At 52.9% G+C, this 27,192-nt stretch overlaps 1 protein-coding gene across 4 annotated transcripts in view; it reads left to right on the top strand.

The window, feature by feature from the left end:
* EFR3B (EFR3 homolog B) overlaps positions 1–27,192 on the top strand; it is a 48,760-nt gene that overhangs the window by 13,981 nt on the left and 7,587 nt on the right. For all 4 annotated transcript variants that reach the window (XM_069850640.1, XM_069850641.1, XM_069850638.1 and 1 more), the window contains exons 2-12: positions 604–680; positions 1,735–1,862; positions 5,741–5,891; positions 13,411–13,532; positions 16,461–16,610; positions 18,322–18,456; positions 18,789–18,867; positions 21,321–21,456; positions 21,951–22,112; positions 24,398–24,509; positions 26,901–26,952. In XM_069850640.1, the coding sequence (XP_069706741.1) occupies positions 604–680; positions 1,735–1,862; positions 5,741–5,891; positions 13,411–13,532; positions 16,461–16,610; positions 18,322–18,456; positions 18,789–18,867; positions 21,321–21,456; positions 21,951–22,112; positions 24,398–24,509; positions 26,901–26,952 (1,304 nt within the window). The remainder of the gene's footprint in view (positions 1–603; positions 681–1,734; positions 1,863–5,740; positions 5,892–13,410; positions 13,533–16,460; positions 16,611–18,321; positions 18,457–18,788; positions 18,868–21,320; positions 21,457–21,950; positions 22,113–24,397; positions 24,510–26,900; positions 26,953–27,192) is intronic.

Raw genomic sequence — 27,192 nt, 5'->3', positions numbered from 1 at the left:
GGGACATTCAGTGCCTGCCTTGGTAGAGAGGGACTGCGGTTCAGCAGCCCAAAGTAGGAGAGCATCAGAAGTGGTTGGTGTTCCTTAACAGCTCAGATTTGGGGCTACAAATGGGGAAATGGACTTTGATGAGATGCTCTCCTTGCTTTTCCTGACTTGCTGTCTCCCTGTGCTCTATTTAGTGCTGCTGGCTCTGTGGGGAGCATGGGGCAAGGTGTGAGTAACGTGTCCTTGGGTGAGCGGGTGGAGGAAAGAGCTCCTGGGCTGAGGGTCCACAAAAGAGGATCAGGGCACAGATTTAGGGGAACTTGGGACAACCTGATCTCTGGGAGCTGCTTTCTTGGGTGAAAGAAGCAGATAACCCTGCAATCCTACATCAAATTGGTCACCAGCCAATTCCCTACCTCTCAGCTGCGGTTTTCTTCCCTTGTTTTTTCTGGCTGCAAAACACTGGGATGTCATCAGCGTGGTGTTCTGTTCTCTTCTCGGGCTTCCCTACTGAAAACAAGTATATGTTTTCCACCAAAGGCACCTCCACACAGGAGTTTGTCCTGAAGCTGAGGTTTTTGTCCCTTCTGACTCGCTCTGTCTCCTCTCTTCCAGGCGTGTGTGGCTGCTGCGGTGCCCTGCGTCCTCGCTACAAAAGGCTCGTCGACAACATCTTCCCTGAGGACCCAGAGGTAAATGAGACGCTGCTTCCCATGCCGAAGCTCCTGTGTTCCGCACACTGAAACTCCTGTATTTCCCACACGAAAGCTCCGGTGCTCAGTTTGCAGGGACATGGTGTCGCCCACCTAGAAAGGGCTGCAGGGAGGTGGGCGATGCTTTAACTCCGTAAAACCGTGCCTGGAGGGTTGGATTTTCCTTTAACGCCTGTTTGTGAGTGGAAACACAGAAGCAGCTCCTTCAGCTGCATCGACATGGAGGGACAGGCTTCCTTTCTCAAGGGTTCCATGTAGATGCCAAGAATGGATGTATAGGAGGATGGAGGACTGGACCTGAAGGTGTGCATCCTTCTCCTTGCAGGATAAGGAAAGCAGCTTCTAAGAGCGGGGGTCTCTTGGGCCTTAACCAGGCTTTCAAGCTCAAAAGCTGCTTATGCTTCCAGGATATGATGCTCTGCTTGCTGCCTCACTGAGCTGGAGATGGGAGATGCCTTGGGAGCATCCCTACTCTTTTTCTCCTTTTCACAGCCAAGATGCAAAGGCAGTGGAAGAGGGGCTCCTGGCTGCCGGTAGCGGGGCCCTGGTTACCCAGGGAGCTGGTGAGCGTCTGTTTTATTATGGTGCTGGCAGCAAAGCTGAACAAGAGAGGAGGCTGCTGTCAAGTATGTGGAGAGCAGGAAGCACCGTGGTTTTCCAGGTTGCGGGGGATTGGGGCTGGCAGCTCAGCATGCTTGTGTCGTTTGGCCTCAGCAGTGTGGAGGTGTTGATGTCCCTGTCTTCCCCGTCCCCCTCAGTGCTGGTAAATGTTTTATTTTGTATTTAGAGTGTAAGGTGGTTGAGGGAGGCTTGCACTGCGGTCACCCCTGGATGTGGTGCATTTGAGAGCCCTCAGTTCAGGCTAAATGCAGTCCTCATTTGCCTTCTCTGGTGTCCAAGGTGTGGGGAAGCCCTGGGATGGGGCTGGTGCCCTCCAGGCCTCTGGCATCGCTGCCAGGGCTCGCCGCAGAGATGCTCCTGATGTTTGCTGACTGTAGGTGTGAGGCCATGACCTTGTGCTGCTCTGTTTCAGGATGGGCTGGTGAAAACCAACATGGAGAAGCTGACATTTTATGCTCTGTCTGCCCCGGAGAAGCTGGATCGCATCGGTGCCTACCTCTCCGAGCGTCTCACCCGAGATGTGAGCCGGCATCGATATGGGTAAGGGCTGGGAGGCTGTTTCAGCTGCCCCAGCAACTGGCATAACACTTGATAGTAGAGGGGGCTCAAACAAGGGGAAGGATGCGTGGGGTACACAGCTTCTGCGTGCTCCAAGTTGTCCTGAAACTCTGAGTATGCTGGAGTGAGACCTCAGCATGTCCCACCTCCAAAAGCAGGACATGGAAACACACAGGGATGCACAAACTGCTTGAAAAATTGTGAAGAACCAAGCAAGCTGGGAGCTGTGTAATCTTCCCTGGACATTATCCTGTCTGTGCTTGAGGACTCTGTGTGTGTATGATGTTTGTCCCCAGTGGCATCATCTAGAGCTTGTGATGCCCTCCTGGCCTTTAAAATACCTTCAGTAGCTCTTCCAAAGCCAGCTGGAAGTCTAACTAGGCATGGCTAAGTAGCGAAATGCAGCAACTGTGGCTTTTCAGCTTGCTGAGGGCTGTTCAGGACAAGCTTGGGTGTGTTGCAGCCCTCACACATCTCTGTTAAGCTAATGTTGATGTGGCAGAAGCAGGAGCGAAGATGAGAGGCTGCACTCTGACACTTCTCCAGAGATGGGGATGTGTGGGGATTGCTGGGTCTGTTCTGTCTAGCTTGCCTGCATGGCCCTGCCTGGACCCCATTCCCTTTTTCTTCCCTTCCCGGATCGTTTCCAGCAAGTGTTTACTGCAAGGAGAGTGATGCCCTCCTGGAAGTAGCTGACTGCCCTGATTAACAGCACTGGGGGAGTATGGGAGGGCTCCTTCCCTTTGAAACAGCTCCCGGATTGATTCTTGTTGTCACCCGAACAAAGCCGAGGCAGACAAACACAGCTCAGCGTCGTGGTGTGAACCTCAGCCTGCCTTTCATCCTGCGGGAGGAGAAGCCAGCGGCCTGCCTAAGAAGTGTGAAAGTTGGAAAACCTTCAAAGCCTCGTCCGCGTCACCCGTCATCGGGAGTGACAGGACGTTCAAAGCTCCACCTGATGTTGTGCCGTTAAGCGGCTGTTAACAGGCTCTGCTTGCTTGGTTGGGTAAAGAAAAGCCTTCAAAGGTTTTTGACATCTAATGACAAGCCTCGGTGGGCGAGGGAGGAATATAGTCCTTCTGCTGTCGCCTGTGCATATAATTGAGCTAATTTTCAAAGCCTAACTTTGGAATCCACGCAATGGATCTGGATCAATCTTTTGTTTGTAGGTTGGTGTTGGCTGGAGCAGAGGGGCAAACGTCGCAGCCAGGCTTGGAGTTTCCGAGCACGTGGGCACCTCTTCTCTGTGTAAGATGAAGGGAACTTTCATTGCAGGTCTGTAGCGCCACACAAGAGGTGTCCCCAGGGCTCAGCACTGGGTCCAGTTCTGCTCAACATCTTTATTCATGATTGAATGCACCGTTAGCAAGTTTGTGGATGACACTAAGCTGGGCAGTAGGCTTGTTCTGCTGGAGGGCAGGAAGGCTCTGCAGAGGAACCTGGAGAGGCTGGAGCCACGGGCTGAGACCAACAGGATGAGGCTCAACAAGGCCAAGTGGTGGGTCCTGCACTTGGGACACAACTTTCCTATGCAGCGCTCCAGGCTTGGGAAGAGTGGCTGGAAAGCTGCTCGGCAGAGAAGGACTTGGGACTGGTGGTCGACAGCAGCTGAACATGAGCCAGCAGTGGCCCAGGTGGCCAAGAAGGCCAACAGCATCCTGGCTTGGATCAGCCACGGGGTGGCCAGCAGGAGCAGGGAAGGGATTGTCACCCTGGACTCAGCGCTGGTGAGGCTGCACCTTGAATCCTGGGTTAAGTGTTGGGCCCCTCACTCCAAGAAAGACGTTGAGGGGCTGGAGTGCGTCTGGAAGGGGAACAGAGCTGAGGAAGGATTTGGAGAACAAGTGTTATAAGAGGTGGCTGAAGGACCTGGGGCTGTTTAATCTGGAGAAGAGGAGACTGAGAAGAGACCTTATTGCTCTCTACAGCTGCCTGAAAGGAGATGAGAGTGAGTTGGATGTTGGTCTCTTCTCCCAAGTGACAGCGATAGGATGAGAGGAAATGGCCTCAAGTTGCACTAAAGGAGGTTTAGATTGGATATCAGGAAAAATTCCTTCACTGAAACATTTCTCAGGCACTGGCAGAGGCTGCATGGGGAGGTGGTGGAGTCCTCATCCCTGGAGATGTTTAAAAGCTGGACAGATAAGGTGGTCAGAGATCTAGTGTAGTAGTGGACAGGTACAGTTTGTAGAATCATGGAATTGCTTTGTTGGACTCGATCTCAAAGACCTTTTTCAACCAAGAGATTCCATGATTCTATGATCTTTTTATTGCTACATGAGTAGAAGTGCTCTGATTTGAATTTGAAGCCGTGCAGCCCTGAATCTGTAAGAGGATGTTTGGGGTAGGCTGGAGGTAACAGTGTTCCTTTTCCCTCTTGAAGACTGGTGTCCTGTTGTCCCCCAAAGAGAAGCCAGTAATATTGGGCACAGAATATTATTTTCAGCCTTGTTTTGTACAAGAAAGGAGCTTGATGCTTCCAATTTGTTGTCAGTCACTTCTTCATACCATTTTTTTCCCCTCTGGGCCGGTTTTAACCCGGTTTGACAGATGGGTAGGAGCCTCACGGATCCAGGAATAGCTGGCTGCTTATTTTCACAGTATCTGGAAGAGCTGGAATGGTGGCTGAAGGACAGGCTGCCACGTGAGCTCAACTGTGCTATGAGACACCAGAGAATCTATTCAATACTGGAGCCAAAATTCCACAGTTCTGGGGCCTCAGGAGAAGGGATCAATCTTGCTATGTTTTACCAGCTGGAATCTGGAAATCCCAGATTTATCGGACATCTTTGAGAGCGGCCCTGAGGAGAAGGACTTGGGGTGCTGGGTGATGAAAAGTTCAACATTAGCTGGTAAAGGATGCTCAGAGAACAGAAAGCCAAACTGTGTCCTGGGCTGCATCCAAAGCAGTGGGACCAGCAGGGCCAGGGAGGGGATGCTGCCCCTCTGCTCTGCTCTGGTGAGATCCCACCTGGAGCCCTGCATCCAGTCCTGGAGTCCTCAGCAGAGGAAGGACATGGATCTGTTGGAGCGAGTCGAGAGGAGGCTACAAAGATGATCTGAGGGCTGGAGCACCTCCCATATGAGGACAGGCTAAAAGAGTTGGTTTTGCTTAGTCTGGAGAAGAGAAGGCTGCAGGGAAACCTTAGAGCTTGGTTTCTCAGCTTCCTCACAGAGGCAGGAGCGTGACAGGAACAGTTTAATAAATAGCCTGGAAGATGCATCATGGCAGCTTGCAGTGAAGCCAGCTGCCGGACAGTGGTCCATGCATGAGCTCATCCCCTTTGGGAGGGATGCTGAAGGGTTGTTCCATGCTCAGGGATGACCCAAGGACCCATCATGGATGCATCATGTCTTGCTGCTGTATTTGAACCGTGTTCTGAATGGTGCTGAACGGTTCTGCTTCCCCTGTTCAGCACGCAGAGCTAAGACTAAGTGGTTGAGCTCTGTCCTTGGAGGAGGAGGGATGGGGACTGAGGTAATCCTGGTGTGGGCAATGTTGCATCCTGGTCTGTGCACTGCTGGAGCAAACCCTGTGATGCTTACCCCACCCTGTACAAAGCCCAGTGCTTCCACATGGGATATAAAGACAAATTCAGGGTGAGGGAAGCCAACAAGCAGCTCTGGGGATGATCCAAGGCGTTGCTGGCAGCCTTTGTCCTAGGTCTTCCCTAGAAGCAGAGATGCTTGGACCAACCAACCCCATTTAAAAGGGGTATTTTGGGTGTAAAATCATTCTCCTTGTGTTGGCCAGGGCAGAGTTTGGTGTTTTGCTGGCAGTTTGGGAGAGGGGAGGAGGAGGCATGGCTGTGGGCCAGTGCTGCTGTTGGGGAGTGACCCTGGCCTCTCCCTCCTCCCAGGTACGTGTGCATCGCCATGGAGGCCCTGGACCAGCTCCTCATGGCCTGCCACTGCCAGAGCATCAACCTCTTTGTGGAGAGCTTCCTGAAGATGGTGGCAAAGCTGCTGGAGTCAGAGAAGCCCAACCTGCAGATCCTAGGGACCAACTCGGTGAGTAGGAGGTGGCAGTGCCCTGCTGCCCCTGTCCTCTGCTTTCCACCTTTCCCCGCCACCCTTGTGTCTCTGCATGGTGCCAGGGCAGAAGAACCCATTGGAAAGGACAGGGAAAGGATGCAAAGGAGGATTTAACATGTGTTTCAATGTCTCTGAAGTTCCCAAGAATGGGGCTGCTTGCTCTCTGGGACAGGTCATTCGTCTCATCTCTGCTGCTGCGCCTTCCCTCTCTGGAATTCAGCTTTTCCTAGATGGGTCTGAGGACATGGGGGCCGTCAGCGGTTTTGGACAATAGAGCAACTTTGGAGGTGATCCCTGTGGATTTGGGGAGGTATTTGTGCTCTGAAAAGGGCTGGCTTAAAGAGAGCTGGTGCTGGCAATAAATGGCTCGGCTGGACTGGGGGTGGGTCGGACACAGACGTAAAATGAGGGGAAAGGAGAAGCATGGATGGACAAAAGTGACATCCTCCCGGCATCCAAACTGCTGATCCTGGCTGGCAGCCAGCAGCCACCTGTGTGTGGCCTTTCTGCTGTTTTTTACTGGGAACACTGGGTGCACCTGACACCCAGGCTTGTGAGGGTTCTGCCAGTGCCTGGTGGGCCAGCAGCATCTGTTCTCACTGCTTTAAAAGGAGACGGTGTAGGTGGACCTGGTCATCGCTGAGTCCCCTCAGCAGGTTTGCGATGACATCAAGTTGTGCAGCACATTCAGCACGCTGGAGGGAATGGGTGTATCCAGAGGGATCTGAGCTGGCTGGAGAGTTGGGGCTGTGCGAACCTCATGAAGTTCAACAAGGCCAACTGCGAGGTCCTGCACCTGGGTTGGGGCAATGCTAAGCACAAACACAGGCTGGGCAGAGAGAGGTTTAGGAGCAGCCCTGAGGAGAAGGACTTGGGGTGCTGGGTGATGAGAAGCTCAACATGAACTGGCAATGGGTGCTCGTAGCCCAGAAACCAACCGTGTTGTGGGCTGCATCCAAAGTAGTGGGACCAGCAGGGCCGGGGAGGGGATTCTGCCCCTCTGCTCTGCTCTGGTGAGATCCCACCCGGAGTCCTGCGTCCAGTTGTGGAGTCCTTAGCTCAGGAAGGACATGGATCTGTTGGAGTGAGTCCAGAAAAGGCTACAAAGGTGGAGCACCTCCCATATGAGAACAAGCTGAGAGGGTTGGGATTGTTCAGCCTGGAGAACAGAATGCTCCAAGGAGACCTTAGAGCAGCCTCCAGCTCTGAAAGGGGCTCCAGGAAAGCTGGGGAGAAGCTCTTGATCAGGGAGTACAGGGATAGGATGAGGGGAAAGGTTTTCAACTGCAAGAGGGGAGATTGAGATGAGATCTTAGGAAGAAATGTTTTCGGTGAGGATGGGGAGGCCCTGGCCCAGGTTTCCCAGAGAAGTGGTGGCTGCCCCATCCCTGGAGGTGTTCGGGGACAGGTTGGATGGGGCTTGGATCAACCTGATCCAGTGGGAGGTGTCCCTACCCATGGCAGGGGTTTGGAACTGGATGGTTTTTAAGGTCCCTTCCAAGCCTAAATCATTCTGTGGTTCTATGATTCAACAAAAGAAGGTATCAGTCCTTCTGGGAAAGGGGCTTATTTTCACTAATGGGCACCACATCCCAGCTGAAATGCTGCTCTGTGGCTTCACACTGTGTTTCCGCAGAGAAAACAGTTTAAAAACATGGAAATGCAACACTATTTGTGTTGCGGTTTGAAGTGACGCGGGGCTGGGCTGCTTGGGGCTCCCCTGCCTGAAGCTGATAAACTCCAACTGAAACACGGCTGGGATGAGCTGGGAGGGAATGCGAGGAGCGCAGCTGCCTTGGAGAAGCAAAACAACGGCTGGGAAGGGATAACGCTGCCACCTATAAATACATCAGACATAAATACATCACAAGAGGCACATCAAGGCGGGGGAAGAGCTGTTTAAATGAAAGATCAGTCCTAGTTCAAGGGAAAATAAAATGGGAACGACATTGAGCTGGAAATTAGATGGTTCTTCCCCAAAGCGGGGAGGTTGCCCGGCAGCCTCCTAACAAGGATGAGAAACCAAAGTGGATTTAAGCTGCGGCTCCATATGTTCACCCCGGGGATTATAGGATGGGGTTATAGCAATCATGAGATGCTGGGGTTTCGCTACGGCCGTGGAGCTCAGTGGGGTGGGTGCTGGGATCAGCCCCTTCGCAGCACGACACCTCGGCTGTGCATGAGGAGGAAGTTGTGTTTGAGGCAAGCATTCACACCACAGAGAATGACTCACTTGGAGCAGGTTTCTATAAACAACCTCCTTCTGCCTTTGCCATCAGCTTCGTTGTTGTGAAGATCGCTCGAGACAGCACCCTCTAATTAAGCGTAAGCCTAAGGCGCATTCCTCATTAGCAGATCTAAGAAGAAGGCTCTCATTATCATTACTCACTTTTCTATGAAAGCTCACAAGTTTTTGCTGCTATTTGCCCTCTGAATGCTGCCACGCTTGAGAAGGCAAAAAAAAGCATCACTAACCCATCATTCCTGATCCAAACTCCTCATTAAAACACCCGCTGCTGATTCCTGACCCCAGCGGTAAGGAAATGCCTATCTGTAGTCTAGGATCATCTCCTCTCTCCACGGGTGCCTGAACACGGGAGGTTTGCTTGACGTGGGTGGGAAAAATGAAGCAGGGCTCTGTCTTGCCTTGACCCAGTGTCTCCCACTCACAGGTGTCTGTGTTGGGGCTGGGATGTTGAAGTTTCTGCTGTTCCATCCCTGTCTCCACGCCAGCAGCTCCCGTTGAGGTGCAGCTCCACACACGTGCCAGTGGCCTCTCCAGGGCTCTGCTCAGGCACCAAGGACCTCAGTTAGTGGCCACAGACAGGGAAATCCTGGCTGAGTTGAGCTTTATTCCCTACCTCTGCCTCCAATCCCTCTGGATCCTGGGACACCTGCATTTCTGAAACAGCTCAGGGGCTAAGCAAAGGAATCTTGCACCATTTGGAGCAGGGCTGCATCACATGTAGGGTGTTTTCATAGCAGGAGACCCACCTGCTGGCCACTGGGATGGATCCAGGCAGCTCTAGTGTGTCTCTCAAGAGGTTTAGGCAGCCAGTGGTAGCTCTCGTAAGTTGTTGTGGGCAGTGGGTTTTGACCAAGCCATCAATCCTCTTGCTTCACCAAAGGCTTTGGATTAATAGGTTTGTCAATGAGCAGCTCGCATTACTTTCAGGTGGGAGGAATGAGCTGTGAGGGAGAACAGGGTGTGAAAAGTCTCTGTTTGGCTGCTTGTGCCTCAGCAGAGGTGTTTACAGCCCTGTGTCCAGGATCATGCCAGCTCCTGGATGAGAGAAGCAGCACGGGGTGCAGTGCTACCCTGTCTGGGAGGCGTCAGCAGAAACATTAATGCCATGTGTCTCCCCATCACACGTGGCAGAGAATTAAGGCTTGGAGTTGAGTTACCTGTACATTTTGCAGGCTTTCAAGAGAATCACTGAATCACAGAATGGTTTGGGAGGGAAGGGACCTTAGAGCACATCTAGTTCCAACCCCTTGCCATAGGCAGGGACACCTCCCACTGCATCAGGTTGCTCCAAGCCCCATCCAACCTGGCCTTGAACCCCTCCAGGGATGGGGCAGCCACCACTTCTCTGGGCAACTTGGACCAGAGTCTCCCCACCCTCACAGGAAAACATTTCTTCCTAAGATCTCCTCTCAATCTCCCCTCTTTCACCTTCAAATCCTTCCTCCTCATCCTATCCCTGCCCTCCCTGACCAAGAGCCCCTCCCCAGCTTTCCTGGAGCCACTTTCAGTACTGGGAAGCTGCTCTAAGGTCTCCCCGCAGTCTTCTCCAGGCTGAACGATTCCAGCTCTCTCAGCCTTTCCTCGTACAGGTGGTGCTCCAGCCCTCGGATCATCTTCGTGGTCTTCTCTGGACCCTTTCCAACAGTTTCATATCCTTCTTTTGTTGGGGACTTCATAACTGAATGCAGGGCTCCAGGTGGGATCTCACCAGAGCGGAGCAGAGGGGCAGAATCCCCTCCCTGATCCTGCTGGTCCCACTGCTTTGGATGCAGCCCAGGACACGGTTGGTTTCTGAGCTGTGAGCGCATATTGCCCTCTCATGTTAAGCTTCTCATCCCTCAGCACCCAAGTCCTTCTCCTCAGGGCTGCTCTCAATCACGTTTTTGCCCCAGCCTGTATTGAAACTGTGGATTGCCCCAACCCAGGTGCAGGACCTTGCACTTGGCCTCGTTGAACCTCGTGAGTTCACATTGCCTCTTGGCCATGGGACGCTGGGGCGGCTCTCCTGGAGCTGCTGTGGGGAACCCCATTTTCTATTCCTCGCTCTGCATCCTGCCCTCACCTCCGGTTGCACGTGGAGTTGCCATGAGCTTAAAAATCCCTTTTTGTGCACTGCCTGGTACAGAGGTTCCTTATGTAACAGCCCTGCATTTTTCCAGTAAGAGGAGTTTATCAGTTGGAGCCGATTCCTGCGCTCTGGGAATGGTTCCTAGTGGGGCTGAGCCAGCTCCTCCACTTACGCAGCACCAGCCCTTGTAGCTGACATTATTAATAGCCCGGCACAGGCTGATCAGCTCCGTGTGATGCACTAGGATGGGCTTTGCCAGCTGTGGAGGGCACTGCGGGCCATTTGGCTGTTCTGTTTTGGACATCAAGCTGGTCATGAGCCAGGAATGTGTCCTCATGGCCAAGGGGATCCTGGGGTGCATGGAGAAGAAGAGTGTAGCCAGCAGGGTGAGGAAGGTTCTCCTCCCCTTCTGCTCTGCCCTAGGGACTTCCCATCTGGAGCCCCGTTCTGTGCTCCTCAGCTCCAGAAAGACAAGGAATGACTGGAGAGAGGCCAGTGGAGGGCACTGAGATGAGAAGGGGACCAGAGCGTTCTCTCTTAGGAGGACAGGCTGGGAGACCTGGGTCTGTTCAGCTTGGAGAAGAGAAGACTGAGAGGGGTTCCCATCAATGCCAATCAATATCTGATGGGCAAGGGGCAGGAGGAGGAGGCCAGACTCTGCTCAGTGGTGCCCAGCACCAGGGCAAGGGGAACCAGGCACAGCCTGGAGCCTGGGAAGCTCCACCTGGACATGAGGAAAGGCTTTTCCTATGCGGGTGACGGAGTACTGTACCAAGCTGCCCAGAGAGGTGTACAGTCTCCTTATTCAGACAGATCCAACTCCACCTGGATGCCCTCCTGTGCAACTGCTGGAGGTGACCCTGCTTTAGCTGCAGGTTGGACTGGATCAGCTCCAGGAGTTTCAACCTTGACTATTTTGGGATTCTCCTGGTGGGGCTGGATGTCAGCAAATACAGAAAGGAATAAGTGGGAAAAGCCTGGTGATGGAGTTGGGGCAAAGATGGAGCTGCTGTGCAGCACAGCATCTCCAGAGGGTCTGAGCACCCTAAGGAGTACCAGGTGGACAGGTGACACCTTGAAGGTAGGTGAAGTCCTCCCAGGTGGAAGAGGAACCCAGCAGTCCTGGTGTGCATATGAACCCTCTGCCTCTGCTGTCGGGACAGGGCTGGGTTCTTTCCCAAGGGCTTCTTTGTGCCTCTTGACTGGTACAGAGCTACCTATCCTCAAGCAGGTCGATCCTTCCACCCAACTTAGTGTCATCTGTGAACTTCATAGAATCATAGAATCACCAGGTTGGAAAAGACCCATCGGATCATCGAGTCCAACCATCCCCTCACCCAGATCACTGGTAAAGATGTTAAACAGAACTAGACCCAACACTGAGCTTTTGGGACACCACTTATCACCTTGTCTGTTCACAGCACCAGGGGCCGTTGGGTGGATACAGGCTGGATTCTCTGTCTGCTCCAGCCAGGACCTTGCATTTTGTGGCACCTCTGAGTTTTTATTAATTTTTGCTCTTTTAAAGCCACCCTGGTCAGCATGACTGGATGAGCTGAGATTTCCCTCTCCTGCGTGAACCTTTGTTCCCATCTTTTCATCATCAGAACTTAGAGGAAAGCTTGAAAACATGTTTATGCTTTCCTCCTCCTTAATTCTCTCCCCAAAAGCTTAAAGCAGCCAGATCTGTTGGTCAGCTGGTGTTTCTGGCAAGCTCTGTGCCTACTGGCGCAGCCATGCTGGAAGGGAGCAATGGGACCTTGTGATGCAGGCGAGATCTGTGGTTAAGAACCTGCTTTTAGTTTGTTTCTCCAAGGCTGTTTTCTCCCTTGCAGCAGCATTTGGGAAAGGTTGGCTGGGTTTTATTCCATCTGGGAGGATGGAAAGAAGCTGGAGAAAGATTTATCTCATATTTCTAGCATGTGCAGAACCTTGTCGTTTATCTAAATGCCCTTTACAGGGACTTGCAGTGAGGTTTCCAGCATCTGCAGCTGAGCCTGGGTGCTGCTGGAGCTTGGTGGGACAGTGCGATTGGCGGTCACAAGTGGTGTTTCCAGGGCTCAGTGTTGGGGTCAGTCTTGTTTAATGTCTTTATCCATGATCTGGATGAGTGGATGGAGTGCTCCCTCACTCAGTTTGCAGGCAACACCAAGTTGGGTGGAAGGATTGATCTGATGGAGGGCAGGAATGCTCTGCAGAGGGATCTGGACAGGCTGGAGCCATGGGCCAAGGTCAGTGGGGTGGGGTTAGACAAAGCCAAGTGCCGGGTCCTGTCCTTGGGTGACAACAAACCCCATGCAGCACTCCAGGCTTGGGGAAGAGTGGCTGGAAATCTGCCCAGAGGAAAAGGACCTGGTGGTGCTGGTCGACAGCAGCTGAACATGGGTCAGCAGTGGCCCAGGTGGCCAAGAAGGCCGAGAGCATCCTGGCTTGGATTAGCCATGAGGTGATTAGCAGGAGCAGGGAAGGGAACACCCTCCTGCTCTTGGCACTGATGAGGCTGCACCTCGAATCCTGGGTTCAGTTTTGGGCCCCTCACTGCAAGAAAGACCTTGAGGGGCTGGAGTGCATTTGGAGAAGGGGAATGGGTCTGGGGAAGGGTCTGGATCCCAGGGGTTCTGGGAGTGGCTGAGGGCCTTGGGGCTGTTTAATCTGGAGCAGAGGAGGCTGAAGGGAGAGCTCATTGCTCTCTACAGCTCCTGGAAAAGAGGTTGGAGCCAGGTGGGTACTAGTCTCTTCTCCCAGGTGCCAGGCAATAGGGTGAGAGGTTGTGCCAGGGAAGGTTTAGATTAGATATGAGGAACAATTCCTTCAGAGAAATAGTGGTGAAGCCCCGGCAGAGGCTATCCAGGGCATTGGTAGAGTCCCCATCCCTTTGATGGGTTCATAAACCATGTGACTGTGGCATATGGGACATGGTTTAGTTGGCACGGTGGTGTTGGGCTGATGGTTGGACTGGATGAGCTTAGAGGTCTTTTCTAACCTTAATGATTCCGTGATTCTGTGATTCATATGGCACTTTCCCACCTGGACACCCTGTCTCCTGAGTGCATCTGGGCAGCACATGCTGAGCAGTTTTAGCGAAGAACCCCACAAATGTTTGCTGGTTTGGAGAGGAATTTTAGAAATATTTTTGTTGTTGTGCCCTCTGGGCTGACTCCGTCGTTCTTCTCTCCCAGTTTGTGAAGTTTGCCAACATCGAGGAGGACACCCCATCCTATCACCGCAGCTACGACTTCTTCATCTCCCGATTCAGTGAGATGTGTCACTCCGGCCATGATGACCTGGACATCCGGACAAAGTGAGTATCATGAAGGGGATTCTGGAACACATCCTGTGGGTGTTCCCTGTACCCCCAGCCTCTGCCTTTCCTGGAGAAGCACCTGCTTTAGGCAACAGGTTGGATGCAGGCTTCATGGACCAATTGATTTGTGCCATGATGGAGACGCACAGTGATTCCCCAGAGCTGGAAAGGCAGCTGTTCTTTACACTTCCTTATATTCCAGGCTTTAAATGCTGCAGACTATGTAGGAAGGTGAAAAAGCAGCCTGGAAAACACAGGACAGTGCACGTCTGTGTGTGGACCTCATGAAATTCAACAAGGCCAAGTGCACCTGTGGGGAGAAGGCTGCAGGGAGACTTTAGAGCAGCCTCCCAGCACTGAAAGGGGCTCCAGGAAAGCTGAGAAGGAGCTTTTGTTCAGGGAGTGCAGGGACAGGATGAGGAAGAATGATTTGAAGCTGCAAGAGGGGAGACTGAGATGAGATCTTAGGGTGAAATGTTTTCCTGTGAGGGTGGTGAGGCCCCATCCCTGGAGGTGTTCAAGGCCAGGTTGGATGGGCTTTGATCAGCCTGATCCAGCGAGAGGTGTCCCTGCCCATGTCATGGGATTGGAACTGGATGGGCTTTGAGGTCCCTTCCAACCCAAACCACTCCATGATTCTGTGATTCAACCTCTGTTACTGTGTGGGATATTGCGTGTGGTGTTGCATGAGTGTGAGAGAAGTTGGTTTGTGTTTGCTGCCCTGAGAGCACAGTTCCATGCTCAGTCTGACCACAGCTGATGGCCGGACAAGGGACAAAGGTGCCCTTGGGCTTCCAACTTCCTTTTCTTGGGGCAAAACAGGAGCAATGAAAAGACTGCAGTCTGTCTGTCCAGTGCATCTGTAAGCATTTCTCACCTTTGCTCCAGGGCCACGGCTGGAGCTCAGAGCAGGAGGCAAGGAAATGATCCTGGCCCCAAAATGAAGGGTGATGGTGATAGGAGTAGCCCCCCAAGTCTTAGCAAGATGAATGTTCACACAAAAACTGCCTCCTGCAGCCACGTTGTCTGTTTTTTTCCATGTTTAAAGGCAGTTGCGTCTCTCTAGACAGCGCTGGGAACTCACTTGCTTTGCTGTGATAGGAAATGCACCCCGGGGGGATTAATTGCAGCTAAAGCAGACCAATTAATGCTGTTTACTGCTGCCACAGCAAGGCCTGTCACGGTGTATTTAAAAAGACCTGGCGTTTGAAATCACGGAATCGTTAAGGTTGGAAAAGCCCTCTAAGATCATCCAGTCCAACTGCCAGCCCGACACCACCGTGCCTGCTAAACCATGTCTCCAAGTGCCACAGCCACATGGCTTTTGAACCCATCAAAGGGATGGGGACTTCACCACTGCCCTGGGCAGCCTCTGCCAGGGATTCACCACTCTTTCAGTAAAGAAATTGTTCCTAATATCCAATCTAAACCTCCTCTGGCACAACTTGAGGCTATTTCCTCTCATCCTATCACTTGTCACTTGGAAGAAGAGACCAACACCCACCTGTATGCAACCTCCTCTCTGGGAGCTGCAGAGAGCGATGAGGTCTCCCCTCAGCCTCCTCTTCTCCACACCAAACAACTCCAGGGCCCTCAGCCACTCCCAGAACCCCTGGGCTCCAGACCCTTCCCCAACTCTGTTCCCCTTCTCTGGACGTGCTCCAGCCCCTCAAAGTCTTCCTTGGAGTGAGGGATCCAAAACTGAACCCAGGATTCAAGGTGCAGCCTCACCAGCTCTGAGTGCAGGGGGACGATCCCTTCCCTGCTCCTGCTGGCCACCCCATGGCTGATCCAAGCCAGGATGCTGTTGGTCTTGCCCACCTGGGCCACTGCTGGCTCATGTTCAACTGCTGTCAACCAGCACCCCAGTTCCTTGTCCTCTGGGCAGCTTTCCAGCCACTCTTCCCCAGGCCTGGAGCGCTGCGTGGGGTTGTTGTGTCCCAAGTGCAGGACCTGGCACTTGGCCTTGTTGAACTCCATCCTGTTGGGGCTCATCCCATGGCTCCAGCCTGTCCAGATCCCTCTACAGAGCCTGGTCAGGCACCGATCGTGCAGCACCTGTGGCTCTCACTATGAAGCTTTGGACAGGAGAGCCCCAAAAAAAGGGTTCAGTAGAGCCTAGATGTCAGGCAGCGTTTCAGCATATCGTGTTGCTGCTGTTCCTGGAGCTGCTGTACCAGGGAGCGGTTGCCTGGCAGAGGGGCGAACCCATGAGGTTCACATCTCCTCATGGAGGCTTCTCTCCTGGGACCAGCCTTTACCTCCTTTTACTGCTGCAGCCTCACAGAGGTTGTTTTTCCTTTAATAAGGAAATAATGCAGAAGGCTCATTATTTCCACTTGACCTTCAGGGCATCGGCAACTCTGGCTAAATTGCATTAGAGACTGGAAGACAGAAATTCTGCAGCTCCTGTAATTAAAAAGGAGCAAGCGTGCTGCTTCTCTGGGTCCTGCTTCAAACTCCTTCCTCAAGAATTGTGTCTCTGTCAGATGGCTGCCTTGATTATATCTGCAAAATGTGTTAGGGAGACCTTGGAGCAAGGGATTTAATGTCATTATTTCTGCAGAGAAGCACTGGCTGTCTTTCTCTGGCATCATCAGTGGGTGTTGAGGGGCTGATTCTGGACCTAGAATCTCTGCTGCGTAGGGATATTCTTATTGATGGCTTTATTGACAAAAGCAGCCAGCAGGTTTTTCCCCCTAAAACCTTGTCAAGCAGCTGCTTATGCTCTGGCTCTGAGCAAGTGTGGGGACTTGCAGTGTGACAATTGCACCACTCAGCTTGGTGTCTCTGCAAACTTGCTGAGGGTGCACACGATCTCGCTGTTGATATCATCAATGAAAATATTAAACAGCACCGGTCCCAGTACGGACCCTTGAAGGGGTGTGTACACGCAGAAAATAACGTTATCCATTTGTTTCCCAGGATCCGGATGTCTGGGATTAAAGGGCTGCAAGGAGTGGTGAGGAAGACAGTGAATGATGAACTCCAAGCCAACATCTGGGACCCACGGCACATGGATAAAATCGTGCCATCGCTGCTCTTCAACTTACACAATGTGGAGGAGGCTGAAAGGTGAGTGCTTGCTGCAGCCAGGACCCACCTGCTCTGCCAGAGCCTCCGAGGCACCAGGGCTGCTTTTCCCAAGGTTTTGTAGGGCAAAGGCAATTTGCAGCGAGTAGCAGAAGGGAAAACCCCATGAAGGATGGGGTAGCTCACTGAAGGATGCTGCAGGTTTGCAAAGGCTCTGAGTGGGCTGACTTCTGTGAGGGATTCCTGCTTAAATGCTTCTGAAGCAGTTGTTTTAAAGCCAGGCAAGAGGAATCTGGGGAACTGAGATGCAACTTTGCTCGCTGACCCTCCGTTCTTCCAGCGTAACTCCTGCCGGCTGTGTGCTTGCTGCCAGCTGGGTCTGTGAAGCAGAGCTGCTTCGCTGAGAAGCAGGCATGAATTACTCCTGGGATTTTCCTTTTGAAGGTTAAGAGAGATCTATTGGTCCTGGGATCTGAACAGGCTGGACCGCTGGGCTGAGACCAATGGGATGAGGTTTAACAAGGCCAAATGCCGGGTCCTGCACTTGGGGCACAACAACCCTGAGCAGCTACAGACTAGGAGAAGTCTGTCTAGAAAGCCGCCTGGAGGAGAGGGACCTGGAGGTGTTGGTTGACAGCGACTGACCATGAGCCAGCAGTGGCCCAGGTGGCCAAGAAGGCCAATGGCATCTTGGCTTGGATCAGAAACGGTGTGATCAGGTCCAGGGAGGTTATTCTCCCTCTGTACTCGGCACTGGTGAGACCTCTCCTCGAATGCTGTGTTCAGTTCTGGGCCCCTCACCACAAGAAGGATGTTGAGGCTCTGGAGCGAGTCCAGAGAAGAGCAACGAAACTGATGAGGGGGCTGGAGAACAGGCCTTATGAGGAGCGGCTGAGAGAGCTGGGGGTGTTTAGCCTGGAGAAGAGGAGGCCGAGGGAAGACCTCATTGCTCTCTCCAGCTACCTGAGAGGAGGTTGTGGAGAGGAGGGAGCTGGGCTCTTCTCCCAAGTGCAGGGGACAGGACGAGAGGGAATGGACTCAAGCTCCACCAGGGGAGGTTCAGGCTGGACATTAGGAAAAAATTTTTCACAGAAAGGGTCATTGGGCACTGGAACAGGCTGCCCAGGGAAGTGGTTGAGTCACCTTCCCTGGAGGTGTTTAAGGCATGGGTGGATGAGTTGCTGAGGGACATGGTTTAGTGATTGATGGGAATGGTTGGACTCAATGATCTGATGGCTCTTTTCCAATCTGGTGATTCTATGATTCTAGGATTCCTGGGAAGTAGCTTCTGGACAGATGCATTTTCCCATTCACTTGTAAACTGAAGCGTCAAGTTGATAAAAGCATTCGTGGTGGTTTGAGTGATGCCAAACAAATCCAAGTGTGGAAAAAATGGGATGAGTCTCCTCTGGAGTTTGTTCAGGGTGATTTGTACCAGGCTGTGGCTGCTTGCCTCTTCCTCCCCTGGGAAGCTGTGTCCACCGTGGGAGGATGTTGTGTCCTGCATCCTCACCGTGCAAGATCCTTCCCACTCCAGCTCTGTGCACCATGGTTATCATCCTGGTGACATTTGGCTGCTGCAGGCTGGCTGTGGGCTATCCAAGAAGTAGCCCATGGCCCTGTGTGGCCCAGGGTGCAGGCAGATGCCAGGAGCATTTCATTCCAACCCTCCCTGTCCAGATTCTGTGCCTCTTCTCCCCCACTGCTGCTGCACACTCAGCGCTGCTCTCATCACCCTCCTCTGCTTTTGCAGCCGCTCCCCCTCTCCGCTGCAAGCCACTGAGAAGGAGAAGGAGAGTCCTACAGAGCTGGCGGAGAGGTGTCTGCGGGAGCTGCTGGCCAGAGCAGCGTACGGCAACATCAAGAACGCCATCAAACCCGTCCTCATGTAAGTGGAGCATCCCTCATTTTTGGCACAAGGGAAACTGAGGCAGGGGGACCAGAGCTGGGGTGAAGGCATGGGCTCCTCTGGTTCAGTACTGGAGATGGGGACGGGGTTTTAGGCTGGGCTGTCATTTTTGGATGCAATAAGAAAGATGAAGGCATGGGACAGAAAACTGCTATTGAGAAAAATCACCCCAAAGAGGAGTCTGTGTTCCTGCCTGCTCCTGCGGAGTTTGCTCCCTGCTTTTTCTGATCACCCCTGGTGCTTGGTGCTGCTTTGCAGGGATTTGGGGTGACTGACAGTTATATTCCCATCCGTTTCCATCTCTTTTTCAGCCACCTGGATAACCACTCGCTCTGGGAGCCGAAGGTCTTTGCCACTTGCTGCTTCAGGATCATCATGTACTCGATCCAGGTGGGGAGCTGGCAGGACCGTGGCCGGTGACACTGGTTGGGGACACACACACACACGCTTGGGAGCGCCCGTGTCTGCCTGCATAGCTGGGCTGAGTCAGAGCCACCGCATTGCTGCAACCCGGCAGTGCCGTGTCCGAGCGCTGGCAACGAGCTTGGTCACTGCACGTGCCCCAAAACGAGCTGGAGGCAGGGAAAAAACAGGTGTATGGCCCAGGCAACCAAAATGCAGGGCCCGGCTGGCAGGTATTTGTTAGCCTGGCTGTCTGCTAGCCGTGCATGTTTTAGGATGCTGCTCATGGAGCTTGGATCTCAATCCTGGGAATGATTCCTTCCCTCTCAGCAGAAAGCAAAGTCGTGCCGAATCAGACAGGCTAGTGATGTGCTGTGGAATGCTCCAAAGGAAGCAGCTGGGCTGTGATGGAAAGCTGCTTCTTTCCAGGTCGCTGCTGTGTAAATCCATGCAAGCTTCTCATCCCTGTGGAAAATTGAGGGACTGTTGGGGTGAAACATGCCCCAGGCAAACTGACGGTGCTTGCAGCCCAGCTTCCTCATCCTTAGACGTGGGGATGCTCAGAGACAGAGCCTGCCAGGCTCTTCCCGTCTCACCAGGGGCCAGGGAAGTACAGTCTAGGTAAACCTCAGAATGATAGGAAAAGGTTCATCCTTTCTTTTTCCATGGGGATCTCGATGAAATGTGGAGCAGTGTGCCCAGCAGGACTAGGGAAGTGATCCTTCCTCTGTACTCAGTGCTGGTGGGGCTGCACCTTGAATCCTGGGTTCAGTTTTGGGCTCCTCACTACGAGAAGGACATTGAGATCCTGGATTGCATCCAGAGAAGGGGAACGGAGCTGGGGAAGGGTTTAGAGCACAAACCTTATGAGGAGTGGCTGAGGGAGCTGGGGCTGTTTAGTCTGGAGAAAAGGAGGCTGAGGGGAGACCTCATCACTGTTTACAACTGTCTGAAGGGAGGCTGTAGCGAGGTGGGTGCTGGTCTCTTCTCCCTGGTAGCCAGTGACAGGACAAGGGGAAATGGACTCGAGATGTGCCAGGGGAGATTTGGGTTGAATTAGGAGGAATTTCTATACTGAAAGGATTGTCAAACACTGACAGAGGCTGCCCAGCAAGCTGGTTGAGTCCCCATCCCTGGAGGTGTCTAAAAGATGCGTAGATGTCATACCTGGGGACATGGTCTAGTGGTGGACTTAGCAGGGCTGGATCAAGAGTTGAACTTGGTAATCTTAAAGGTCTTTTCCAACAGAAACCATTCTGTGATTCTGTGAAACTCCCTTTGTGTGTGTCCCTGCGTGTTCTCAGGCACGGTGCTGCCTTCCACCCCTGCTCCCACTCTGCTGAGGCTGGCCCTGACCTGCTGCTCAGCTTCACCCCCTTGGGAGTTTGCTTCACCTTTGGATTCAGCCAAGCCATGACTCTGCCTCCAGAAATCTTGCAGTGAAAATCACCTTCCCCTGCTCTCATTTCTTGTTTTCAATCCCATAAACTGCCTAAACCCGTTTACAGCGTTGCTAGATGCTATAAAATCCAGTTAGTGCACATGGGAGGTGTAAGGTCACAACAACTGAGTAGGACTCTTTTAAAGCATAGACGAGTTTAGGGAACACTGGCAAAACCCAAATCCTTTCTCCCTGAAATACTCAGGATTAATTGCCACAATTTCCTTAGATTCATACAGCTCTTTAGATAATTTTTCCCACGCAAATTACTCCAACATTTTGCTCAGCTATGTAAAACAGGCTTGCTCCAGGTGCTCCCTCTCATTTCACATCCAGAGCTGTCTTGGAAAGAGCCAGGCAGGGACTCAGTGCAGCTGGGCACACGTGCAGGATCCATCCTGCTGGGAAATGAGGCACCACCTGCGCGAACGCTTCCAGCAGCGCAGATATCAGTGTCTTCCCTCCAACTTCTTGCACAGTTTCATCCCCATATATCATAGAACCATAGAACCATAGAACCATAGAACCATAGAACCATAGAACCATAGAACCATAGAATCATAGAATCATAGAATCATGGAATGGTTCTGGTTGGAAGGGACCTTAAAGCCCATCCAGTTCCAATGCCCCTGCCATGGGCAGGGACACCTCCCACTGGATCAGGTTGCTCCAAGACCCATCCAAATTGGCTTTGAACACCTCCAGGGATGGGGCAGCCACCACTTCTCTGGACAACCTGGGCCAGGGCCTCACTGTCCTCCCAGGAATACATTTCTTCCTAAGACCTCATCTCAATCTCCCCTCTTTTAGCTGAAAACCATTCCCCCTCATCCTGTCCCTGTGCTCCCTGATCAAGATCCCCTTCCCAGTTTCCCTGTAGCCCCTTTCAGTCCTGGAAGGCTGCTCTAAGGTCTCCCTGGTGATAGCTATGAGGATTACACAAACAAGCTGTCCTCTCCTGCATGCTGCACCCATGCTGATGCTGCTGTTTTCCTTCCAGCCACAGCACTCCCATCTCGTGATCCAGCAGCTCCTGGGGCACTTGGATGCCAACAGCAAGAGTGCAGCCACTGTGCGCGCAGGCATCGTGGAGGTCCTGTCAGAGGCAGCGGTGATCGCAGCCTCTGGATCTGTTGGTAAGTGGATAAATTTACCCTCTCCATCCATCTCTTAACCCTTCTATTGCGGTGAGAGAGGTGGTGAAGGTTTGGGCTGGGCTCTGGTGTGAGCTGGTGGTGGAATATCCAGTCTGGAGCATCCAGGGTTGCTGAGGGATCTATTCTCTGCCATTTCAATGCTTCCAAGTGCAACACTCATGCCCTTATGAAGTGACCTAAACTTAGAGGGCTGAATGCATTTCCTACCTTTGCCTTTGTGACAAGGGATACAGGGATTTTCTGGGCCTTGCTGTGAATGTGTGGAGCTGATGGTGCTCCTGGAAGGACGTTTCTCTCTTGTCTTGACGGAGGGAACTGGTAGGGCTTAAAAATTGTTGTGTTTTTCAGCCTGTTTATGGGATGGTGAGAGGTATAAAACACTGTCTTGGGGGAACCAACAGCCTCCATCTCTGTGGGGAAAACCTGCTACCTGCTCTCTTCTGGTGACACTCTCTCCCCTCTTGCCGCCCCAGGCCCCACAGTGCTGGAGGTGTTTAACACCTTGCTGAGGCAGCTGCGGCTCAGCATCGACTACGCGCTGACGGGAAGCTACGACTGTGCCACCGGCGTCAGCACCAAGATCATCAAGGAGCATGAGGAGAGGATGTTCCAGGAGGCCGTCATTAAAACCATAGGTGGGGTGTTCTGTGGTGCTGGTGCAGGCTGGTCCCTGGTGGGTGACGTCGTGCGCGTTGGGTTTCTGCCTTAAGGTCAGAGACCTTTAAGATCATTGAGTCCAACCCTTAACCTAACACTGCCAACCCTACCACTAATCCCTGTCCCTAAGCACCACATCCACATGGCTTTTAAATCCCTCCAGGGATGGGGACTCCACCACTGCCCTGGGCAGCCTCTGCCAGGGATTCACCACTCTGTCAGGAAAGATATTTTTCCTAATATCCAATCTAAACCTCCTCTGGCACAACTTGAGGCCGTTTCCTCTTGTTCCATCCCTTGTTACTTGGGAGAAGAGACCAGCATCCATCTGGCTCCAACCTCCTTTCCGGGAGCTGCAGAGAGCAATGAGGTCTGCCCTCAGCCTCCTCTTCACACTAAACAGCTCCAGGGCCCTCAGCTGCTTCCAGAACCCCTGGGCTCCAGACCCTTCCCCAGCTCCATTCCCTTTCTCCGGACGTGCTCCAGCCCCTCAAGGTCTTTCTTGGAGTGAGGGGCCCAAAACTGAACTCAGGATTCGACGTGCAGCCTCACCAGGGCCGAGTGCAGGGGCATGATTCCTTCCCTGCTCCTGCTGGCCACCCCATGGCTGATCCAAGCCAGGATGCTGGTGGCCCTCTTAGCCACCTGGGCCACTGCTGGCTGATGTTCAGCCACTGTCAACCAGCACCCCCACATCCTTTTCTTCCCTTCAGGCAGCTTTCTAGCCACTCTTCCGCAGGCCTGGAGTGCTGTGCGGGGTTGTTGTGTCCCAAGTGCAGGACCTGGCACTTGGCCTTGTTGAAGCCCATCCTGTTGGCCTCATCCCTTGGTTCCAGCCTGTTCAGATCCCTCTGCAGAGCCTCCCTGCCCTCCAGCAGATCGACCCTTCCATCCAGCTTGGTGTCATCTGCAAACAGAGTGAGGGAGCACTCCATCCCCTCATCCAGGTCATGGATAAAGATGTGAAACAGTACAGGATTATCTGAGGTGAAACAAAGTCTCCCTCATGCTAAAAGCATCGTTGAGAAATGTGATTGATCTGTTGCAGCAGGTTATCAGCAGGTGGCATTGCAACCGCAGCCATCCCAGCAGAGCAGCTGTGTGCAGGCAGAGGCATCTTTCTCCCTAGGCAGGGGACCCCGAGAAAGGGGAGAAGAGGAGGGTAAGAGAGCTGGTGTGAACACGCTGCAGCCGCTGAGCATGGGGAGGCAGCACCCCTAAAAAAGAAAGGGGGGAGAGGCAGGAGCTGGCAGCTTTCAACCTCACCCTGCCTGGGCTTGGGGCTGCCCCATCTGGAAGGTGTTTTCATAGAATCATAGAATCACCAGGTTGGAAAAGACCCACCGGATCATCGAGTCCAACCATTCCCATCAATCACTAAACCACGTCCCTTAGCACCTCATCCACCCGTCCCTTAAACACCTCCAGGGAAGGTGACTCAACCCCCTCCCTGGGCAGCCTCTGCCAGTGCCCAATGACCCTTTCTGTGAAAAACCTTTTCCTAATGTCCAGCCTGAACCTCCCCTGGTGGAGCTTGAGTCCATTCCCTCTCGTCCTGTCCCCTGTCACTTGGGAGAAGATCCCAGCTCCCTCCTCTCCACAACCTCCTTTCAGGGAGTTGGAGAGAGCAATGAGGTCTCCCCTCGGCCTCCTCTTCTCCAGGCTAAACACCCCCAGCTCTCTCAGCCGTTCCTCATAAGGCCTGTTCTCCAGCCCCTTCACCAGCTTCATTGCTCTTCTCTGGACTCGCTCCAGAGCCTCAACATCCTTCTTGTGGTGAGGGGCCCAGAACTGAACACAGGATTCGAGGAGCGGTCTCACCAGTGCTGAGTCCAGAGGGAGAATAACCTCCTTGGACCCACTGGCCACACCGTTTCTGATCCAAGCCAAGATGCCATTGGCCTTCTTGGCCACCTGGGTCACTGCTGGCTCATGTTCAGTCGCTGTCCACCAACACCCCCAGGTTCTTCTCCTCCAGGCAGCTTTCTAGCCAGACTTCTCCTAGTCTGTAGCACTGCATAGGGTTGTTGTGCCCCAAGTGCAGGACTGGGCGTCTGGCCTTGTTAAACCTCATGCCATTTTGATGGGTGTTGAATCATCCTGAAGGTAAAGTTACCTGTGGGTACTGGATCTGGATTGGCTTTGTCCTATCCCGGCTTGGCTATGGTGGTCCAGCAGCCGGCTTGGAGTGAGGTGGGAGGCAGACCCCATAGCACAGGTTGCTTGTCCTTATATGCCGCCAGCCCGCTTTTTGTCCCCACAGGGTCCTTTGCCAGCACGCTGCCCACCTACCAGCAGTCTGAGGTGATGGTTTTCATCATGAACAAGGTGCCACTCCCCTCCTCGCAGCAGTCCATCGACGCTGGCAAAGACGGGTGAGAATGGATGCCTTCCTCTCTCCTCTCCCTCCTCCTGCTCTCCCGTCCTGTGTGCGGTGATGTAAATCTTTAAACACAGAGCTGAAAGCGCTGGGGGTCGTCTGACACTGTTCCTGCCTCTCTTTGGGGACAGAGCGGGACGTGGGCACATTGTGGGAAAGCACAAGAATTGAGATCTTCCACCAAAGAGCAAGGAAAGCTGAGCGACCTGTGGTCTGCTTTGCTGTCTACTGCAAATGTGATGATGAGGGGCCCTGGAACCACTAGAGTATCAGGGGGCAAAGGTGTTTCTGGGCAGTGGTGCTGCCATTGAACTGGCATTTCTTTGGGTACCTGCAGAGAGATTCCACTATCAGGAGCTCAGGAACTAAAAATAACATTCATGGGAGGGACTGGAGATATCTCAGGTCTGTGAGGTGGCCGCTGGTGGGTGAGGGCTACCCATGGCTTGTGTTTGGCTTCATGGAACTGGCTGTGCATTGCTGCCTCCCCTACCGGTCCCTCTGAGCTGCCTCCAAGCTTTGATTAACGTGGGGTTGGAGGTGGTGTTTATACCTGGCGGTGGAAGAAGGGAAGGAATGGAAAACACCCAAACAACAGAATTGCTTAAGAAGTGTGGGAACAGAGCATGAGAGCTATTTGGAGCAAGGATATCAGTGCTGAAACATGTAGGTAAGGAGCAAACAGATTTTCATGCTATATTTAGCTTCAAATTACGGTCCGGCTCTTCCCACTTGTCTCTGATGGGAGAGAGACTTTGCCGGCTGGTGGGAGAGACGCTCTGCTCCTCACTCACATGGGGGTAGTTCCTGACGCCTGCGTTCGATCCCAATTCATATGATGGGAGACACACTGGGTGCTGGACACCAACTGGCCAGGGCAGTTTTCCTTGCTGCAGGAGCAGAATCAGGCTTGTAGCCCCGGGATGGCAGTTGTTTCTTGGTGCTAGGCTGGCCGTGCCAGGCTGTTGGTCACTGTGCCTTTATTTTCTCAGGAGCTTCCAACAGGAGAGGTTTTAGATCATGTCTGATGCAGCGTGAGGGATGAGGCTTGCTCTGGGTGTGCAGGTGAAGCAGCACCTTGCAGAGGAGCCGCAGCCTGTGGTTCAGCTTCCAGGGATAGAGTCGTAGAATCAAAGAATCATAGAATCATTAAGGTTGGAAAAGACCTCTAAGCTCATCTGGTCCAGTCATCAGCCCAACACCACCCTGTCGACTAAACTGTGTCCTAAAGTGCCACAGCAACGTGGCTTTTGAACCCCTCCAGGGATGGGGACTCCAACACTGCCCTGGGCAGCCTCTGCCAGGGATTCACCACTCTCTCGGTAGAGAAATTGTTCCCAATATCCAACCTAAACCTCCCTTGGTGCAACTTGAGGCCATTTCCTCTTGTCCTATCACTTGTCACTTGGGAGGAGAGACCAAGGCCCACCTGGCTCCAACCTCCTTTCCGGGAGCTGCATGGAGCGATCAGGTCTCCCCTCAGCCTCCTATTCTCCAAGCTAAACAGCTCCAGGGCCCTCAGCCACTCCCAGAACCCCTGGGCTCCAGACCCTTCCCCAGCTCTGTTCCACTTCTCCGGACGTGCTCCAGCCCCTCAAGGTCTTTCTTGGAGTGAGGGGCCCAAAACCGAACCCAGGATTCAAGGTGCAGCCTCACCAGCTCTGAGTGCAGGGGGACAATCCCTTCCCTGCTCCTGCTGGCCACCCCATGGCTGATCCAAGCCAGGATGCTGGTGGCCTTCTTGGCCACCTGGGCTACTGCTGGCTGATGTTCAGCCACTGTCGACCAGCACCCCCAGGGCTTTCTCCTTAAGGCAGCTTTCCAGCCACTCTTCCCCAAGCCTGGAGAACTGCATGGGACCCAGAACTTAGCCTTGTTGAACCCCATCCCATTGGCCTCTGCCCATGGACCCAGACAGCAGAGAACTGAAGATTTTCTTTCTTTTTTTTTTTTTTGCATAAGAGATCTTTATGTTGCTGAAGTGGTAGCGTGATTCATGAGATAGGAGCAAGGAGCAGGAGTGCCTTAATGGACAAGAGGGTTTGGGCTTCCTCTCACTGATTTTGAGTTGATTACCAGTGAAGAGCATCAGAGGTGGTGCCTGGTGTCCCTCGAGAGCTGCTGTGGGGTAGATACGTCCAGAGGTTGGCTCATTGCCCTGAGCTGCACTCATGCCTGCCTGAAGGTGTGAGTGGTGCCTTGTGTCTAGTGCCTGTGGTGGGATGTGTACTTTGCTATCCATCATTCCTTATTGCTAACTCTTAAATCTGGAGCTAATATGTTGGACGTAGTTGTTTGAGGTGGTGACCCTTGGGAAACAGGTCCTGACCTTTCAGATGCTTTTCCATGGATGGATTCTACCATTTGTTTCTTCTCTTTGTGGCAGAGAGAACCGGAATCGGCTGACACAGATAATGCTCCTGAAGTCCCTCCTCCAGGTATGAACATAGAATCACAGAATTATAGAATCATAGAATCATAGAATTATAGAATCATAGAATCACCAGGTTGGAAAAGACCCAACAGATCATCAAGTCTAACCATTCCCATCAATCACTAAGCCATGCCCCTCAGCACCTTGTCCACTCGTCCCTTAAACACCTCCAGGGAAGGTGACTCAACCACCTCCCTGGGCAGCCTGTTCCAGTGAACATGTCACCATTCCTGCTGGAGAGCGA

This window comes from Phaenicophaeus curvirostris, chromosome 2 (genome assembly GCF_032191515.1).
Source record: "Phaenicophaeus curvirostris isolate KB17595 chromosome 2, BPBGC_Pcur_1.0, whole genome shotgun sequence".
Classification (NCBI taxonomy): Eukaryota; Metazoa; Chordata; class Aves; order Cuculiformes; family Cuculidae; genus Phaenicophaeus; species Phaenicophaeus curvirostris.
The sequence above is the reverse complement of the archived record's forward strand: the minus strand, read 5'-3'. Positions and strand labels throughout refer to the sequence as shown.